The sequence below is a fragment of the Acomys minous genome (genome assembly GCF_964271855.1).
Source record: "Acomys minous genome assembly, chromosome: 1".
NCBI lineage: Eukaryota > Metazoa > Chordata > Mammalia > Rodentia > Muridae > Acomys > Acomys minous.
In genome coordinates, this window is record NC_140483.1 from 186,908,753 (window position 1) to 186,930,002 (window position 21,250).

Below are 21,250 nucleotides of genomic sequence, written 5' to 3' on the forward strand. Positions count from 1 at the left end.
GTTGGCTGTGCCTCATATAACAGAGCAAGAAAGTGGGGCTCAGAGGGGCCCTGAGATACCCAGATCTGTGACTCACCAACAGAGCTGTGGCTTTGCCAACTGTTTGCAGTGTCTTATGTTCCCTGGTGGCCACCATTCTCTGCCTGTGCCATCAGATTCAACTGAGAAGTCTTCGTGGGCCTCTTTGAAGTTGTCGGAGACACTTGTCCTTTATTTCCTTCTGGGCCACTTCTAAAGATGATATAAGCAATTAAGAGTGAGGGGCCACCCAGATCTGCAATGGTGCAGCCCTTTAATGCCAGTGCCTGGCAGACAGCGGCAGCAGCCCTCTGACTTTATGCTACCCTGGTCTGCACATAGCATTTCCAGGACAGCCAGGGCTACATAGTGAGACCATCTTAAAAAAAAAAAAAAAAAAAAAAAGAGTAAGAGTCAGGCCCAACAAGCAAACAGGCCAGAGATAGTAACTGGGCTGATACTGTACTAGCTACTTCCCTTCTTCCTCAAAGAGTAAGTAACCACCTACACACACACACACACACACACACACACACACACACACACACACACACACACACACCAGCTCCCCTAACTGCACAACTGAGTCTGCAGCTGTGTAAATACAAAACCATGCACACTGACCCACCCTCTGTTCCCTGCGGGGTGGGGTCTTTGTATGAGAAGCAGCTCCTACCCCTGACGGTCATGTGGCGTGCTTTGGGAATGCTCCGGAATCTCTTGAGATTTCTGACCGGCTGGAGCAAGGAGCGGCAGCAAGCTGAAATGCCTTTGCTGTAAGCGGCCTGTCTCAGGATGGCTGTTGTTGCAGGTTAACGGGGTTGACCTGAGAAGCTCCAGCCATGAAGAAGCCATCACGGCCCTGAGGCAGACCCCCCAGAAGGTGCGGCTGGTGGTCTACAGAGATGAGGCCCAGTACAGAGATGAAGAGAACTTGGAGGTCTTCCTTGTGGAGCTGCACAAGAAGACCGGCCGCGGCCTGGGCCTGAGCATTGTTGGGAAGCGGTAAGAATGGTTGGTCAAATGAAGCTCAGCCTTCCCTGTTCAGTATAGGGGCCAGTGCCTCTAAACATGGAGAAACAAGGCCTGTGTGAACCAGCGATGGGCCTTCTCAGAGTGTCCTGTTGATACAGCTGGACCCCGTGCACACTCACAGTTCCAGCTGGATGCCGAGTCTGCACTCAGCTCCAGGCAGGACCAGGGGAGCTGCCTACAGTAGTATTTGTGGGTTACTCTTGCATGTACAGGCCCTATGATTCCGTCACTGAGGAGGAGGAGGCAGGAGGATCAGAAGTTCAAGGCCAGCCTGCCTTGGGAGGCTGTGGGTGGTAGGGTACAACCAAGGAATGACAAAAGGAAAGAGATTAACAATAGAACTGTTAGGGGCTTTCAGGAAGGCCCCGGGAGCTAAGGCAGGGGCCATCAAAGTGATGACTTGCCTCAGATCCCCTGGGACCCACATGGCAAAAGTACCAAGTCCTATACGCTGTCCCCTGACCTCCATGCAAGTGCAGGCATGCACATAGCCACATAAACATAAATGCATTAACATAAACACACAGACAGTGAATAATGGGTTTCATTTGTTAGGAAAGGGAAGTTATTAGCAATGGCTCTTCCTTAGGAGAACAGCTTGCTCACTTCATGTCTGTGTGGAGTGCTGGGATCACCCCAGGACCATGCCCACACCAAAAAGCAGTCAGCCATGGAGTTATACTCTGCCTTTTTAAAAAGTGAGTGGTGGGAGCCAGGCATGGTGGTGCACACCTTTAATCCCAGCACTCTGGAGGCAGAGGCAGGTGGGTCTCTGTGAATTCAAGGCCAGCCTGGGATCACAGGTTTATACCACCAATAAAAATAAGAGCACCGTAGGGAAAGATGGATGTACAATACATAGCACAAGTAGGCGTAATTGAAACATGAATATTATTATTTAGGAAGTTAGTGGATAGTATTGGGCTTAATAAATTGGTTTTTAGAACATCTGAGTTTTAGATCTTGAATTTTTAGTTTTTGTAAAGGCAGGCCTAATTTTAATTACTAAGTAACTGCCTGAGCCAATCCCGCAATGCTTGGTCACATTAACAGGAGTGGAAGTGGAGTGTTTATTTCTGACATTGTGAAAGGTGGAGCCGCAGACCTCGATGGGAGGTTGATTCAAGGAGACCAAATCTTGTCTGTGAATGGAGAGGACATGAGGCATGCCTCACAGGAGACAGTGGCCACCATCCTCAAGGTGAGTCCCTAAGCAGCTTCCCACCTGGCTACAGTGACCAGCGCACACAGAACTGGCCCTGTCCAGTTGCTTGGCCCTGGTTGGGTGCTTTTGCTCTGTTCTTACTAGAAATATAACAGCTGATTGTTTTAAATGGCCAAGAACAGATTTAAAGGAAAGCTTTTGTGCTGACGAAGCACACAGAAGGACCTGCCTGGGGGCTTTCAGGCAGCGTCTTGTGCTAGTGAGCATTCCAACTGTCACACCTGTCTGTCGACCAGCTCCCTGGACAGAGTGTGTGCCCTAGAGCGTCCATCCACCCCTCCCTCTGCATTAATCAAACCCAACTTTATTGCTAGAAGGAAACACTAAAGCTCATCCAGACTGGCTTCTTCATTTCACAAATGAAAAGAGCCACAAAGCTGTGCTTGGGCAGGTTACTCCCACCCTGGGCTCCGGCGAGCTTGCGGAAGTCTGCAGCTGAGACATCTCAGCTATGGGGCAGGACCTCCTGACCTCCTTCCCCCGTGGTTGCAACCAGCGCAGACAGATGGGTTTGTTTAAATAATCGAGGTTCCTGGTACAGTCAGCTCTCAGTTGCTCTGCAAAGGAGGGCCTGGATTTGTGTCCTGTCCCCTGTTGGACTTCCTTCTCTGCGCTTTCCCGCTTCTTGACTGCTGGGTTCTTTACGAACACTCTCATCAGAAGGCAGATGGAAGGGAAGAAAGGCAGATGGATACCAAGCCCGTGTGATGTATTTGAAGGGCTCACAGACGAAGCTGCTGTGTTTCCGGTTTGTTTGGGCTTTGCATGACCGGCTCTCATTTTTTGCCTGTTGGCCTAGTTACCCTCCAGGAAGCCTTGGCCACAGACATGACTGCAGGCTCTGCTTTGGTGTTGAAGATCATAAATGCTGCCGAGTTTCACTTCCGTCTTTTCTTGTCTTTCCAAGTGTGTCCAGGGCCTGGTGCAGCTGGAGATCGGGAGACTCCGAGCCGGTTCCTGGGCCTCCTCGAGGAAGACCTCACAAAACAGCCAGGTTGTTGATGCCTTCCCAGCCGACTCGCCTACTCCCTTGCGCCTGGGGGAGAAAGGCTTTCGTTTCGTAAATGATTATCTAGAAATGATGTCTGATGTGCCACATATTCACACCAGTGTGCTTTCGTGTGTTTGAAATAAAAATGAAAGGGGGGGGTGGAAATTCATTAAGCCCAACATTTTTCTCTCCTTTATTGCCTGTAATGTGTTTTCTTAGGTCCATTTTTCTCTCTCACTAGTCTATATTGCCTGTGCGCATATGTACACAGCTGTGTTTATTTTTAAAAGGAAAAAAAAAGGTAACATCTGGTGGCAATTTGACCCTCATTAACACAGCATTGTTCTATTCATCCAATTAAACCTCGCTATAAAGTTAACTTGTGAATAGCCACTCACACATGCTGAGGGCAATTAATGATGTACTCCTAGGAGAGCAAAGTATGGAGGTTTCTCTTATGGCAGCGGGTGACATTTTGTGAGTTAGCAAATATGTTTATTTGCAAGACTGATGTCAGTGCCACCTTTTTAATGAAGTAGTTTCGCGGTGATTTGTGCATGTGCTATAATGGCTGACACCCTTAGTCCCACTTGGCCCATGAGTCAGCTCTACAAGTTTCCACATAATCCCTAGTCTCTTTGGAGGTTATGGACAGCCCCCTTTTTTGAGGTGAAAGTGTGACTTTTAGTCCTCTCCTAGTTGCCTTGGAGCTACAGCCTTCCCCACAGCCTGAGGTGGCCTGGATTTGTGGTTGACATAGCTGCTTCTGCAAAGCTGTCAGCACTGCTTGGTCTCATTAGTGTTAGAAAATGGACAACAAAAGCTGTCACTGAGGCCCAGTGAGGCAGTGTTTCAGTGAAGCTGTCACTGAGGCCCAGTGAGGCAGTGTTTCAGTGAAGCTGTCACTGAGGCCCAGTGAGGCAGTGTTTCAGTGAGGCTGTCACTGAGGCCCAGTGAGGCAGTGTTTCAGTGAGGCTGTCACTGAGGCCCAGTGAGGCAGTGTTTCAGTGAGGCTGTCACTGAGGCCCAGTGAGGCAGTGTTTCAGTGAGGCTGTCACTGAGGCCCAGTGAGGCAGTGCTTCAGTGAGGCTGTCACTGAGGCCCAGTGAGGCAGTGTTTCAGTGAAGCTGTCACTGAGGCCCAGTGAGGCAGTGCTTCAGTGAAGCTGTCACTGAGGCCCAATGAGGCAGTGCTTCAGTGAGGCCCAGTGAGGCAGTGCTTCAGTGAGGCTGTCACTGAGGCCCAGTGAGGCAGTGTTTCAGTGAGGCTGTCACTGAGGCCCAGTGAGGCAGTGTTTCAGTGAGGCTGTCACTGAGGCCCAATGAGGCAGTGTTTCAGTGAGGCTGTCACTGAGGCCCAGTGAGGCAGTGTTTCAGTGAGGCTGTCACTGAGGTCCAGTGAGGCAGTGTTTCAGTGAGGCTGTCACTGAGGCCCAGTGAGGCAGTGTTTCAGTGAGGCTGTCACTGAGGCCCAGTGAGGCAGTGTTTCAGTGAGGCTGTCACTGAGGCCCAATGAGGCAGTGTTTCAGTGAGGCTGTCACTGAGGCCCAGTGAGGCAGTGTTTCAGTGAGGCTGTCACTGAGGTCCAGTGAGGCAGTGTTTCAGTGAGGCTGTCACTGAGGCCCAGTGAGGCAGTGCTTCAATGTACTTTCAACCAAACCTGATGACGTGAATGTAATCTCTGGAACTCTGTGGTATAAGGATAGATTGGCTCCCAAAAGTCATCCTCTGACCTCCATGTGCATACTATAATGTGTGGGTCTACACACATACATGCGCATATGCACACACACACACACACACACACACACACACAATACAATAAAAGAATTTTAAATATATATCATTGATCAGACAGGATCACATACTAGCTGCTTTGACTTTAAGAATCTTCAAAACGGAGGGTAGAGAGGTGGCTCAGGGGTTAAGAGCACGTGCTGCTCTTCCAAAGGACCCAGGTTCAGTTCCCAGTGCCTATATGGTGGCTCACAACTGTCTTTAACTCAAGTTCTATGGAATCTGACAACTATACTCACACAGGGATAAGCACATCTATGTAAATAAAATTTCAGAAAAAAAATAAGAATGTTCAAACAATGAAACCTAATCCACAGCATTAAATATGGATTTTTGCCTCTACCCTTGGCTTCTGTAATTAGCAGCAAACATAGGCACACACAAAGTGCTGCCACGAGTGAACAGGCAGGAATTCACTGGAGACTTAATTCGGCAGTGGGAGCTGCATCCAGCGACCTCAGGCAGGTTTCTCCTTGGGCAGAGGACTCATCTGGGTTGAAAGGTTCCATTAAAGCCCAGTACACAGGAGACTAGAATACAGGCTGAACTGTGCTGGACATAAAGCTGACCCCCCCCCCCCGCGACCCACCCCAGACTAACAGCTGAGTTGGTGGGTACAGTGGATGTCTCATCCCCCTAGAAGAGTGTATTCCCAGTGTATGTCTTTTTTTTTTTAATAATACATCTTCCCTAATTGTTAAGTTTGTACACTTTGGTGGTTAAATGTATCTGCCAGTTCTTAAGTTTGTATCCCAAGCACCATATAAACTGAGCGTGGTGGCACACACCTGCCAGTCTAACACCCAGAGAGGAGTATCACAAATTCAAGGTCATGCTCAATTAGATAGCAAATAGGGTCAGCTTAGGACAGTGGAAGAAACCCTGTGCCACACCAGAGAAAAGTGAGTCTCTCCTAAAGTATCAGATGTCTACCACCACCACCACCACCACCCGCCATGAAAGTGGCCTTTAAAAGAGCTAATGATGCATGGAGAGTGTGTGGTGAAGACCGTGTCGGGGGCTGGAGAAATGGCTTAGGGGTGTAGAGCGCTTGTTATTCTTGCCGAGGACCCAGGTTCAGTGCCCACCGCCCACACTGTGGCTCGTGGTCATCTGTAATTCCAGTTCCAGGGCATCCGATGCCCTTTTCCGGCTGCTTCAGGCTGATGTAAATGGTGCACATATATATATACATGCAAGCAAAATGCTTAAACATATAAAATAGAAAGAAATTATAGACATTTTATTTTTCAGTTTATTTTTATGAGGGGTACTACAAAATGTGTGTCCAGGGTCAGGATCCTCTGGCTCTGACTCCCCAGTGCTGAGATTATACATGTGTGTGTATCATGAAAATGAAGCAGATTTTTGATTATGGAATCTAGGTATATCTGTAATTTTCCTCTATATCTATAAAACTTCTCTGCTTACTTGAACTCTTTCTTTGTTTTTGTTTTGTTTTGTTTTGTTTTAGTTTTTCAAGACAGGGTTTCTCTGTGTACCCCTGGCTGTCCTGGACTCACTTTGTAGACCAGACTGGCCTCGAACTCACAGCGATCTGCCTGCCTCTGCCTCCCTAGTGCTGGGACTATACGCCTGGCTTTGAACTCTTTCTTATTTAAGAAATATTTAAATGTCTTAAAGTTTCTTCCACAGTTAAATAAGTGATCTTAAGCTGTGGTGGGTATAGTACCTGCACCTGACATGCATGAAGTCCTGAGTTTGATCCTTAGCACCAAAAAGAAAGAAAGAATAATAAAGCTTCAGCCAGGCTTGGTGGCATACACTTGTAATCTTAGTGCTTGGGAAGATACAAGTTCAAGGCTGTCCTGCATTACATAGCAAGACCCTGTTTCAGAAACAAAATGCATTATAATTTACCAAATGGTAATAGTGATGTAGTCTTAGCTTCAATTTTCATGACAATTGGTCATAGGCTTGATAATTGAGTAAAAAAAAAAATAGATGTGATATGGCCTGCATTAGAACAGGCCTTTGCTAACGTGTGGGATTTTGGATAGTCATTAGCCATAAATGACTATATATTATAAATCTCAAATATCTACTTAAGTGAGGAAAACTTAAATAACAGGTATAGCAAGTTGGATTGGACCATTTCTGTTTGTAGGACAGTGTTCAGAATATAAAAGTAAGCGATCCTTAAAAACCAGCTCTTCCCTTGACACCACTGCTTTCTCTAGAAGTCTCTACACAGTCCACTTTCTGTTGATCAAACTTTACACACTCAGCTAAGCAAAACATGGGATGTAGTTTGGATCCTTGGGGTGGGGGCGAGATCATGTTGGTTGTGCCCTCAGAGGACAGGGCCAGTCACTGAAGGTTGTAACACTGCGGTGAACTGGGAAAGTGCTTGATTTCATGTGCAACAAACTCAGCTCGGATCACTGTCTTCCTACTGTAACTGAGATGCAGGTGTCTGCAGTGGAGACACAAAGGAACGAGCGTTTAGATGGGGGGCTGGTGAGGGTGAGCACAGGGACTAGTTTTCCCTCTTGGCTTCTTCAGGCTCTGATTAAGGGTGTATCTCTAGGGCCATGGTTGGGCCTGCACCCGAGTGACCACAGTGTCTCCTTTTCAGGGGGATCAGCACAGTGCACACAGCAGCTGTCGGCCTTCCTTTGCCCCAGTCATCACCGGCCTACAAAACCTGGTTGGCACGAAAAGACCTTCAGATCCTCCCCAGAAATGTAAGTTCTGTACTTCAAGAGGGTAGGAGGGTGGGGGAGGCCCAGATCCCATGAACAGCAGAAAAGCAACAACATAGAGTACGTCAGAAAGCGCGACTGTGTACAGAGAGAACGCGAGCGCACTACAGGTGGCTGGAGGTGAGACGTGTGTGTGCCCTGGAGAACAGGGTGGAGGCAGGGCTTTCTAAGGCCCTCCTGGGTGCAGGTTATCTTTGAGTAGGGCAGAAAAATGCACAAGTGTATTGTTCCCCAGCTGTGAGTAACCATGTCTCAGGCCGTTGCTGCTGCTCATCAGCTTTAGTCGGACCACAAACGATTACAGCCACATCTGTCCACACTGGGACACTGCCCCCCAAAGACACAGTTGGGTCCTGATGCTGAGGAAGGGTGTAGCCTGCTTGCTTTAGTCTCCTTTCTTGAACAACCTGGGAAAATGCTGCTGCCCTTGTGGGAATGATACGTCTTACGCATATTACGTCTGGTTCATAAGCATTAATGGATGGTCTTGCCTCTTTATCCATAGGCACAGAGGTGGGCCCGAGGACTGTTGAGATAATCAGGGTAAGCCGGCTACTGTTTCCATTCTCGTTGGTACATTTCCCCATCTGGATGTAATTTATCAGATTATATGTTCTTTTAAGTTAGTGAAGTTACCGTCGTGAATTTCTAAGTGTATCCTTTTCATAATAGTGTGTGTTTGAATTTCACACAACAAAAAGTATGTTCCCTCGTAGCTCATCTTGTTACCCTCTGCATGACGTCAGCGTTCTTGACAGCACAGAAGGTGATTGTTACTGGTTATATAAGAGTCACTCCGTCGTCTGGGTGTGCCTACAACTTTTTAACCAGCTTCCCCTCATTAAACAGTTAGCATATTTCATTTTCATTACTTTTTTAGATTTATTTTTGTTCTATGTGTTTGAGTATTTTGCCTACAGGTTTGTCTGTGCACTGTGTGCATGCCTGGTGCCCGCAAAAGCCAGAAGTGGGCCACGTGCCCCCTGAGTTACAGATGGTTATGAGCCACCACATGGGGGCTGGGAGTTGAACCCACGTCCTCTGCAAAAGCAACAAATGCTTTAACTGTTCACCATCTCTCCAGCCCCCATGTTTAATTTTTACCTTATATAACAAACATTGCCATAGGTATACTTCTTCCTATAATATGAATAATCGCCTCAGGATTAATTCTTAGGAAAGAAGCTAGCTATCAGATCCAAAGCATGGCTGGGACACGGGTGCAGCTTGGTCACAGAGCTCTTGGCCAGCTAACGTGGATCCCATCTCCAGGGCGATGGGGGTGCTCTTTCATTAAAGGCTTTTATGTGTTGGTGAATTGCTCTTTTGAAAAGATTGTGTGATGTGGGTTCCAGTTCATTTTCAGGCTCTGACTTTCAGTTCACGTGTGATGTCTGGGAATGTTAGAAAGTAGACTTCTGTTTTCATCTCAAGCTTGGAGCCTCAATGTTGAACTTTGACGGGCCACAGCCCATCTATAACATCAGCTCACTAATCTCACCGAATCAGCCTCGGTCTTCTCATCAGTAGCATTAACTGAGCTGAGCCTGGTGCCTCATGTCTGTAATCTCTACAATTTGGAGGCAAAGGCAAGAGGATTGCCATGAGTTCAAGACCAGCCTGGCCTACATAGTTCCAAGCCAGCCTGGCCTACAGAGACCCTAGTTTTAGAAAGGCAAAAATAAATAGATGAGATAAGATATATAGAGTACGTAATTCTAGGTCCCTCCTGAATGCCAGAAGGTAGCACTGTCCTTCCAGGCTATAATTAAGCCAAACTTATCCTGAGTCTTTCCACTAAAGTTGCAGCTCGGATGCTCTGTGAGGAAGAAGTCAAATGCACCAATAGTAAACAATAAACACAGATAAAAACACAGGTGCAGTTAAGATCAAAGTAGTCCAAGATTCTGAAAATATTTTATATTATTTTTAGCCATTTCAGTCCTTTCTTTTTACAGGTTTCTATAGTAGGCCTGCTCATACCCGGCCTATTTTCACATGGTCCAGTCACAGACTTCATAATAAAATACATCTTGGAAACTGGAGAGGTGGTTTAGCAGTTAATGGCACTGGCTTCTATTCCAGAGGACCTGGGTTCAATTCCCCGTATTGGCTAACAACAGTTTATAACTCCAGCTACAGGGCGTCGGTGGTGGTTTAAGTGAGAATGGTCCCATAGTTCTCTGTCAGTGGACTGTTCAGGAAGGATTAGGAAGTACGGCCTTCATAAAGAAGGTGTTGTCACTAGGGGTGGTCTTTGAGGTTTCAAAACCCCATACCAGGGCTAGTGTCATTGTCTATCTGCCTTGTGCCTATGGATATAAGCTCTCAGCCTTGGACATGGTATCTCCTCACAGCAATCCAAAAGTAACTAAGGGCAGGATCCAACACCCTCTTCTGGTTTCTTCTGGACCCTGCACACATATGGTGCACAGATGGACATATAGGCAAAACATTCATACACATAAAATAAAAATATATTAACATCTCCTGGAATTTATCGATGCATTTAGAAGGTATCAATTGGACACAAATGCTGTGAAAATGGGATAGAAGCTGCCTGGAAGTGAAGCATTACAATTATTCTAAATTTTAGTTACCACAGGGCAGCACTAACGATAACAGTGATTAATCTGTTTATATCATGTGGGATGAGGAGCGTGTGTTTATGTATTCACACACATAGTCACACCGCAGTCACTTGTGGAAGTCAGCGGACAACTGAGGAGTCAGCGCTTACCGTCCACCCTGTTGGAACAGGGTGCAGTCTCGCTGGCCCGTGAGTCTCCAGGCACTTTTCCTGTCTCTGCCTCCCAACTCTCTGTCAGAGGGCTGGGGTTACAGGGATTGAAATCAGGCCAGGCTTGGGTTTTAATCTTCTGAAGGATCTCCATAGCCCTAAAGTAGAGAGTTTTGCCTTGTTGGTAACATTTTATTTGGTTTGGGCTGTGGAGATTAAAGCTGGAGCTTCCTGCACACTAAGGCATCTCTACCATGAGCTCCTCCCAGCCCTACAAGTCTGTAATTAAAGTCTTTGCATATGGAATCTTGAAGATGCTTTGTTCTGATTTCCAGCTTTTTTTAGGTATAATTGATGAACACTAAGCTGTGATGTTTTGTCTTGTTTATATTTGTTTGCTTTCTAAGTTTCTTTTGTTTCTGTTTTATTTTTTGAGATAGCTCTGTGTAGCTCTGGCTAGCCTGGAACTTGCTATGTAAACTAGGCTGACCTAGAACTCACAGAAATCATTTGCCTCTATTCCCTGGAATGCTGGGATCCTGCCCACCTTTGGCTCTGAATATTTTTTTAAAGATTTATTTATTTATTATGTATACAATGTTGTGAAGATTTATTTATTTATTTTTATGAATACAGTGTTGCAAAGATTTATTTATTGTGTATACAATGTTGCAAAGATTTATTTACTTATTTATTCTGTATACAATGTTGCCTGCATACCAAAAGAGGACCAGATCTCATTGTAGATGGCTGTGAGCCACTATGTGATTGCTGGGAATTGAACTCAGAACCTTTGGAAGAGCAGCCAGTGCTCAATATTTTTAAGTGATAAGTTTCAAGAGCAGAAGCTGTGTGGCCATGCAGACCATCTCCCTCACATAGTGCTCCTGCCTCTGTTGTTCTATTTCCATTGCTGGGATCCAGCCCGGGGCTTGGTACAGGCCATGCAACTCTGTAAGAAACAGTTTTACAGTGTTTACTTTCAGCTGTCCTACATGTTGGACACAGCATTAGCAGAAAAATGGTTACATTTTCCTGCATGTTGACAAGCTTTAGATTTTATCCTGGAAGTTAAGCTGGGCAACCCTGAGGAATAATGGTACTTACACTTTATCAGGCAGTCAGCCCAGTTAGACTGAGAGGGAAATTCCTCTCTGCCTTAATGATGACTCAAGTAAAGTTTAATAATCAAAACCCTTGGTATGCTGGTTGAGGGCTTTTTTACACTTAGTATATTCGAACTGAGCCTGAGACTCCCATGCACTTGTGCTCAGGATGGAGGGCGCTCTCTGACTCTTTCCACTCTGCATTTCCTCCTGCACTGTCAAGCAGCCAGGGAGGCCCCGTTTGGGTCTTCCTGCAAGACGGATGGGGTTTGCATCAGAACCTCAGCACTACAGCCACCTTTTCAGCTCCCAGTTTGACTGGGGTTCTCCCTCAGAGCAAAAATGTAACACACCTACATGCATGTGCATGTACACACAGGCATGCACTCACACACTTGCACATGCATGCATGCACATGATCATACATGCACACACGTGCGTGCACACACATGCACAAGCACACATACAGATGCAATGAGACTGGGCAACATGCCCCTGTTTTCTCTTTTCCAAATGTTCACTTTCCACCACAGTTTTAGTTTCTTTTAGTTACAGAAGCCAGAGGCCATTGTTTTTTGCCTTTTGACAAGACTTTTTCCTCATAGTCAGCAGGAGCAGTAGATGGACGTGGTGTGAGTGCCAACACAACTTGTCATTTGTTCTTTCAGTCGTTTAAAAAAATATTAAGCCTCCTATGGTGGGGGGAGGGTGTGGGACGAGAGCCAGATCTCCGCACAAGGGTCCATCTTTGCAAAGATTCCCGCTTCTATTTTACTTTCCTCTCCAAACTGTTGTCACAACAGCGGGCACCCTCCAGGAGCCTTTGTTAAATGCAGCCACGCAGCTCTTTTGAAGCCAAGTGTGTTTGTTCACACCCAGAACATGATATGTGTGGCAGTTTAATCATAAACACCATATGAGAACACACTTGCCAAGCCTGCGTCAAATTGGCCGCTCCACTGAGCAGTAGTAATGGCTTTTGTTTTTGTTTTTGTTTTAAATTTACTGCTGCTATTGGCTTTTATTGAGCCTCTTCTGTAGGCCAGGACAGCAGTAGTGTGCTTCCTTATTCTCAGCGTATCGCTGTGTACTATGCAGTCTTCTTCCCGTCTTGTGCACAGGGATGGAGGCTCACAGAGATGGACGTCTCTGAGGTCCCCATGGCGACCTGACCGCACAAGGCGACACAGACCTTTGTGATGCCCTGCACTTAGCTCCCAAGTTACTCTTGCCTCCTACATCATGGAGAGTTTTTGTTTGGTGCAGTCAGAGGACAGTCTGTCTGTGTCTACTATTCAACACGCAGGCCTTCTGTTTTCTCTCTTTGTAGGAGCTCAGCGACGCCCTTGGAATCAGTATTGCTGGAGGAAAAGGAAGTCCTTTAGGAGATATCCCGATATTTATTGCCATGATTCAGGCCAATGGCGTGGCCGCACGGACCCAGAAGCTTAAGGTAGATACCACGGGATGACAGAAGGCTGACAGCCTGTGCTTGGGTCGGCAGGGAGCTTGTAGCCACAGGGACTTGTTTAAAGTTGGAATTGCAAAAGCCATCAGCCACTCATGCTGAGGGCAGAATATTTTACCAAGACTGTAGGCATGAAATTAATTAAGGATCCATAAAATGTTTTTTATCAAAGCTTCAGAGTAGAAGAAAGAATCTCCTTACCATCCTCTCAAACCCTTGTGGTGTCTCATTTACCCAAAATTGTTTGTTGTTGTTTTTTTTAAAACTCAGATTTTATCTTGGTATTTTCCCCCAACTGAAAGTATCAACATTTTTATGATTTTTTTCCTATTGTCCTTTATTCTTAATACTTGCCTTCTGCTTCAGCGCTCCACTGAACAATTAGTTTGTGAACCCCATTCTTGCTGGCCACCAAAATACAAAAGTGACCTGCAATGCCTTTTAGTAATCAAATCTGGCCCCCTTCTTGTCTCTCTGATCAGGCTGCATTTGGGGAAAGCCGTAAAAAGTCCCCACACCCCGCAGAAGCCAGCTCTCACCAAGGAGGCAGACCGGAACTATAACCTATGAAGAATTTTTGACATTCTTCTCAAATTTAATTTTGTTGTAATGATCGTGATTTTCTCGCGCTTTTGTCCTTCCAGGTTGGAGATCGGATTGTGAGCATCAATGGACAACCTCTGGATGGACTGTCTCACACAGACGCGGTGAATCTACTGAAGAATGCTTTCGGGCACATTATCCTGCAGGTATTTCCATCAATAGAGAGACACGGCTGGGAGAGGCAGATAAGTGGCAGCAGGAAAGACGAGCAGAGCGTCACTCACAGTAGGCATCGCCACCCACCAGGGTGCTCGCTCATGTGAATGGTGAAAGTTGAAAGCAAGAAATTATTATTTTTATTCAGAAATTCTTTAATGCCACCCACACAGGCATAAGCAGGGCTATACGAAAGTGTAACAAGGGGAGAAAAAATTACTCTCAGCTTCATGTGATAAATCAACAAGGCTTTTTAGCTTCCAGCATTCTTTTGTAACTTGAAGTTTTCTGGGAATAGGAAATTATTTCCTTTCTTATATCCAAAGACTTACTGGGCAGCCCAGGCACTGTTTCCTGTCCCTTTAATGGCAGAGAGAAATACAATGCTCTTTCTCCTGTGCCGTGGATGGCTGCCAGCACCCTACAGCTCTCACTGCATAGTAGTCATCAATTAAGGCAGACAATTATCGATCAGCTGTGGCCCCATGAGTATTGTCCAGAAGCAGAGAGAAATACAGGAGGAAGTAAAAGCAAAACGTGCTGCTAATTCCCCTCCCTCCCTCTCCGCCCTTCACGTTCGCTAAGATTGATCCCGTGCAGAGACTTAAGAGGCAGCGCACTACCAGTGAGCGTCTTTAATGAGTGCCCCTAAAATGAAGGATTATAATCACCCTGCTGCTGAAGAGGTAGTATAAGATGATTTACAGGTAAAAAGAATAAAACCCACAGCCAGCTCTCAGATAATTCTAGCCTTAGCATAAGAAGACTGAGTGGAAAAGGCATGACATTTGAGAGAAGTGATTTGTGGTGCTTAGCCCTGAGATCCCAGTGGTCTAGGTTAACGTGACAAAGCCTTTAGCAAGGATTTGCTAAACCATAACAGGGGCCATGAAACACTGTCTGTGGTCTCAAAAGAGCTGATGCATTAGGCCAAATGTTATTTGGGTCCTTAAGTGTCTGCTGAGTACCAACCAAAACAGTGTGTGGACAGCCTCGGACCTGCTTCTCGATGGTTGTGTGTTGTCTCCACATAATGTGGACATTTCTGGGCAGAGTTCCTTGCATTCCTACTTTCAGGAACTTTGCTTTTTGTTCGCCCATCCTTCGAGTCCTACTGACCCCTAGAGTCACTTGTTACAAGCGCACTCTTCCTTCTCAGCTGTGGTCACAGGAGGCGCAAGGGAGCAGAGCCTCAGGTGGGAACCTGAGCAAGAAAAGGGGCTTTTTCTTAGTGTCTGAGATTATTGGCATGCTTACACACTGACTAAGTACGTTTATCGCCACCATTTTCCACAAGGAACATGACACAATCTGGAGCTCAGTGTTAGAACATTGTGTAGCACGCACAAAACTCTGGGTTAAGTCCCAGTACCCCTCACCCCACCCTGCAAAAACCCACAAAAAGACACAGTAGAAAAGTGTAATCGTAACTAAATATTAAAATTACCTTGGGAGATGTGGCACCTCTCAGCAATGGGGGTTGGGCAGGAGCATGGAGAGTCCAAGGTCACCCTTGGCTTCATACTGAGTTCAAGGCTGCCTTTGGCTACAGAATTAGTTCAAGGCCAGACCTGGGCCACTTAAGACCCTGTCATGGCGGGATGGCTCAGGGGTGACGAGCACTGGCTGTTCCTGCAAAGGAAGTCCAACTCCCAGCACACACACAGCCACTCACAGCTGTCTGTAACTCCAGTTCCAGGGGATCTGATCATTTTCTTAAAAAGACCCTGTCTCAAAAAAACAAAAACAAAAATAAGCGAACAAAAACTTTGCTTTTAGAAGCCAAGTTTGGTGACCATATCTATAGTCCCACATCTCAGGACACTGAGGCAAGAGGATCAATAGTTCAGCATCAGTCTTGGTGATATAGAAAGTTAGAGGTAAATCTGTACTGAAACCTTGTCTCACAACAACAAAGCTCACAGAGGCAACACTTTATTCTTGCTCAAGTGCTCCTTTCAATATATTTTTAAAGATTTATTTATTTGTTTGTTTGTTTGTTTATTCATTATGTATACAGTGCTCTACCTGCATGTATGTATGCCTGTATGCCAGAAGGGGGCACCAGATCTCATCTGCGCTTTGCACAGATCAGTGGACCCTCTGAGGAGTCCCTAGTTGAGACACTCACACTAAGGAAAATGGAGTTTAATGACCACAGGCACAGTAGACACAAAGCTTAGCAGTGTCCCCTCTCAAGTACCTTCTAGTCATATGGTGTTTGCTTGAAGTAAAACAATATGCAACACACTTACATGGCAGCTGACTCATCATTAGGCAATTATCTTTAGTATCAGACAGGCCATTGACAGGGAAGTTAAAAAAAAAAAAAGGCCAGGTAATTGTGCCTGGTGAAATGAAAAGAGACATGTTTCTGTATGCATGTGTGCAGGACAAAGGTCAGTCCTCTGTCACAGTCCACCTTCAGCAAGCCCCAGCCTGTCTCCACCTCTCCAACCCACGGATTATAGGCACACACCACTTCTTGCTTTTTACGTGGATGCCAGAGGATGAACTCAGGTCTTCGTGCCTTAGAGGCAAGCACCTTACAGGCTGAGCCATCTTCCTGGCCCATGGGAAAGACTTCCAGAGTCTCACACAAAGCCGTCAGCAAGTGCTGTTGGCCCAGGAAACGCTACAGTTGGGTCATCAGACTGCAGAGTGGAGACTAGAGAGGCAGCTAACACTTCTGGAAGCGTACCGTCTCTAACTCTAAGAAAGAGCAGATGTCCGCACCCCTGAGGACCCCAGACTGAGCAGCTGAGGTTGACTAGGCTGTTTGAAGTGTCTCTAGTTGTGTTTGCTTCTTGTAATTTGGGAATTTGTCCTGCTCAGGTCTTAATTCAGGTGCCATAGTCTCTGCTAGAGAAGAAAAGGTTCGCTTTTGTTTTGTACTAAGATTTATCTTATTCTTTTAACGTATGTATAAGTGTTTGTGTGTTGTATGTATGTCTGTCTGTCTCTCTGTCTCTCTGTCTGTCTTTGTGAGTAAATGCCATATGTGTGCAGGTGCCCAAGAAGGCCAGAAGTGGACATCAGATCCCCTGGAACTTCAGTAACCTGCAGTTGTAAGCCATCTAAGGCAGGTGCTGAGAAATGAGCTCAGGTCCTCAGGTCCTCTGTAAGAGCAACAAACTCCCTTAACCACTTACCAGCCCAGCCCACTAGAAAAATAAATGCTTCTAAGTTTATACCTTTCTTTGGGGACATAAGAGGGGGTAAAAACCATGTCAGACATTTCTATCATGGACAGAGTTTGTAGAGATGGGCTTTGGGAGATGGTGAATTGGAGCAACATTAATCAAACAGATAACCCAGACTGGCCTCACTATGCAGCTAAGGCTAGCCTTGAACTGTTTGTTTGTTTGAGACAGAGTTTCTCTGTGTAACAGCCCTGGCTGTCCTGGACTCGCTTTGTAGACCAGGCTGGCCTCGTACTCAGAGATCTACCTGCCTCTGCCTCCCTAGTGCTGGGATTAAAGCTGTGCGCCACCATGCCCGGCTTAGCCTTGAACTTCTGATCTCAGTGTCTCATCTTTTGTTCAGAATGATGTACTCTTGATGGCATTGTAGTTTTAGGAGCACTAGTGTGGGCAGGCTGAGCAGCCTCATGGCCAAGGAAGTGTGTTGCGCATGCCTAACACATTGCTCTTATTAGATGCCAGTTGACTGAATGAACTAAAATGGAAGAAACGGATCACAAAGCCTAGGAACAATTTTGGGGATCAGAAGAAAATCCTTAAATCAAAGAGATAATAGTTAGGAGTCCATATCTGGCGGGTGTGTGGTCTTTATATGCCTGTGATCCCCGCACTCAGGGAGGAAGAGGCAGGTAGAGCCAGGACAACCAGGGCTACACAGAGAAACCCTGTCTCAAAATCCCAAACCAAACAACAAAGAGTCTGTACATGAAGTGGCTCTTTGGTCAGTCCTCAGGGGCACCCTCCTCCAGAGCTTGCGGAACTGACATAAGTGGCCCTGGCAGCAGAAGAGTTATGAAGACAGCTAAGAGACAGAGCTGGGGCTCCGCTGGAGAGTGCTTGTCCTGGGTTCAATCCGTAGTGCCCCCCATGGAGACGGGAAAGCAAGGGGGACCAAGGGATTAAGCCAAGAAACCTAACGTCCAACAAGCAGAAGTTGTAAGCAGAAATACAGAGAGAGGGAGAATCCATCAGTGCACATACTAAGTAGAAAAAGAATAAAACCTACCCAGACATGACATTTTTCAAGACAAAAGTACTTGCTAGCTATAAAAGAGCAAGGCATTTAAATGGTACTAGCTTTTTAGAAATTCGTTTTCTGAGAGAATTGCTTTAAGGAGTACTCCAACAAGTAAACAAAATAAGACAGAAGACATGGCATTGCTGGAAAACAGTGAAATCTCTGGCAGTTGGGCACAGAAAGCTGTCTGTCCAACTGGAACAGGAGGAAGAACATGTTGAGAAGAAATGCCTCTGACCTAAAAAGGAAAATAGAGGGAGAGGTGGCTCAGTGAGGAAAGCACTTGCCACCCAAGCCTGACAAAGTGACTTCAATCCAGATCCCGTAGTGGAGAAAGAAAACTGACTCTTGAAAAGTTGTCCTCAGACCTACACATGCTGCTGCTGCTGCTGGTGGTGGTGATAATGGGGGGGGGGGGTAAAATTAAATTAAAAGGGGGAAACTGGGTGTGGTGGCCCACACCTGTAATCTTAGCACTCTAGGAGGCAGAGGCAGGCAGATCTCTGTGAGTTCTAGGCCAGCCTGGTCTATAAAGCCAGTCCAGGACAGCCAAGGCTACACAGAGAAACCCTGATTCAGGTGGGGTGGGGGGCGGTGTTAAAAGTGAGAAAAGAGGGATTGAGTATCTAATATAGCTAACTGTCCCGGAAGTTTGAGGTGAATTAGAAATTGTAAAGCAGCCGGGCTTGGTGGCGCACGCCTTTAATCCCAGCACTCAGGAAGGCAGAGGCAGGCAAATCACTGTGAGTTCAAGGCCAGCCTGGCCTACAAAGTGAGACCAGGACAGCCAGGGAGACACACAGAAACCCTGTCTCGAAAAACAAACAAACAAACAAACAAAACAACGACAAAGAAACTATAAAGCTGATCTAATAAAAGCATAGAAAGTAAAATATGTACTAACTATATACTCTGAGAAATAAATTAACACCATAATAAAGGAAAGAATAAAATATAGGAAGTAGCAGGCTTAGTAAGAGTAGCATTTAGGTAAAATTTAAGTCATGACTTTGGGAAGTTTTTTGTCCTACTTTTCTTTCTTTCTTTTTGTTTTTTGTTTTTTGTTTTGTTGTTGTTGGTTTTGGACATTTCTTGCTACCTAGGCTACCCCAACCTCAAATATGAGCCAAGGAAACCTGGTTCTCAGCGTCCCATGTTGAGAATGAGGCATGTGGTGGCGAATGCCACAGAGAGACTCGTTTTCAGTCTGCCCACACTGGAACGACAGAAGTAAAGGATGTCTTCCGGTTGTCCCACCCCCACCCCCCATGGAGTAAACAAGGCATGTGCGTAGTGCACAGTCATGGTCAGGCCAGTCTGGTTGGTCACTGTCCTAGGACTGGCCGTGTGGAGTCTTATCAGGACAAGGGAATCACTGCTGCTAGGGGCAGTTTTGATCTAATTCTCAGGATGTTTGTCTGTCAGACTCATGATCCTAGAATCCAAGCAGAGAATGGCACAGAGAAAGCGATCTGGAGGGCAAGATGGAGTTTGTTAGGCCAACTTCAGATTTAGAGGATGGTTAGTGACTTGTAGGCGTCACTTTGGAACAGGATGTTGTAAAAGCTGTGGTCGGAGACGTGTTGGTTAGGATGTCCCCTGCAAACCTTGAAAATACCTTTGCTTTCCTTATCTGGTGCCTTCAGCCTTGAAACGGGAGGTTGCTAGAGGAACATCCTTAAATGATTAACATGTCTACTGTACAGAGTTGAACAGGAATCTGGCCCAAAGTTGAAGGTAGCAAAGGAGACGGTAGAAGATGAGGCTGAAGTGACAAGCTAGCTGCTGTTCCTCCTCGCAACTGCAGGCCTCTGCTTCAGTCCCCACTCTCCGCAAGAGGAGCCCAGGCCTTCTGTTACACCACTTAAAAAATACAGGCATCGCAGTGCGGAGATTGGGAGCCCGTGGGTGGCCATGACCTTTCAGTGGAAGGAGCTGAAGCTTGTGTCGTCCACACAAGGGCATGATTAGATCATTTAAAGGCTTGTCAGAGAGGAGCAGTGGCGTGTTCAGGAGGAAACTTACCACAAACTAGTCTGGGCTACCGAGTGAGTTCAAGGCCAGCCTAGGCTACATAGTCTGTCTTCCTCGTTTAAAATACCAATTAATTTAGTCAAATCAGCAAATAGATGTAAAGTTGTGTTATTTAAGAACATGGAAGCAAATGCTGAAAGACACTGTTGAAGAGTTGGAATATTGTCAGATGGGAAGAGGATGGGGGGGCAAGGACGCTTTCATTAGGTGCTGGTGGGTGACGCCGACTTCCTCCTCATGTTTTTGTTTTGTGCATCTGTACCTGCATATGTGGTGGTGAGAGGGTGGCTCACAGCAGTCACTTTCTCCTTCTACCATGCAAAGTTCCTGGCTTTGCAGAGCACTCCTAGGATCCCAGAACTCAAGAGGCTAAGATGGGAAGATTTTGAGTTTGAAGGTAGCCAGGGCTACATAGAAAGACCAAAAAAAAAAAAAAAAAAAAAAGTATGAAAACAAAGAAGGGGGGAAAATACACAAGATATCCCAGGCTGGTCTTGAGGCCATAGCAATCCTCCAGCCTCAATTTCCCAAGTGCTGGGAATACAGGAATGAGCCACCATGCCAGCTGGCTTGAGAGTTCTTTTTTTTTTTTTTTTTTTTTTTTTTTTTTTTTTTTTTTTGGACACATGGTTTTTTTCTCTGTAGCCTTGGCTGACCTGAACTTGCTTTGTATAGACCAGGGTGGTCTCAAACTCACAGAGATCCTCCTGCCTCTCCTTCCCAAGTGCTGGGATTAAAAGCCTGCGCCACCGTGCCCACAGGCTTGAGAATTGTTAACCTTGGTTGCCCAGTCAAGGCGCTATTTTCCATAGGTTGCCAGAGATTCTGCTTTCCTTGATGTAGGATGTGCCCTGGCTCTGCAGGTGACACAGTGCAGGGGCTGAGGGGTAAGTGACATTGGGGTTCATGAAGAAGAGGAAGCCGCATGACGCTGGGAGAGGATAAAGAGCTGTGGGACAGGAGGGCTGAGGGTGCCGTGAGCCGGCGCCTCCCCAGGTCGGGCAGCTTTCCCCCCGCCCCACGTCACAGCTCTCTCCTTACACAGCGGCTGAGGACCGGCACCGCAGACAGTGGCTCAGGAGTCTCACTTTTGTTACAAAATCTGAGGTGTGAGGTCCGAGAACTGCAAAA

At 46.3% G+C, this 21,250-nt stretch overlaps 1 protein-coding gene across 3 annotated transcripts in view; it reads left to right on the plus strand.

The window, feature by feature from the left end:
• The window catches only part of PATJ (PATJ crumbs cell polarity complex component), a 324,218-nt gene that overhangs the window by 277,506 nt on the left and 25,462 nt on the right, over positions 1 to 21,250 (plus strand). For all 3 annotated transcript variants that reach the window (XM_084769227.1, XM_084769228.1, XM_084769229.1), the window contains 7 exons: positions 830 to 1,023; positions 2,107 to 2,254; positions 3,186 to 3,272; positions 7,665 to 7,773; positions 8,297 to 8,334; positions 12,968 to 13,090; positions 13,750 to 13,854. In XM_084769227.1, the coding sequence (XP_084625353.1) occupies positions 830 to 1,023; positions 2,107 to 2,254; positions 3,186 to 3,272; positions 7,665 to 7,773; positions 8,297 to 8,334; positions 12,968 to 13,090; positions 13,750 to 13,854 (804 nt within the window). The remainder of the gene's footprint in view (positions 1 to 829; positions 1,024 to 2,106; positions 2,255 to 3,185; positions 3,273 to 7,664; positions 7,774 to 8,296; positions 8,335 to 12,967; positions 13,091 to 13,749; positions 13,855 to 21,250) is intronic.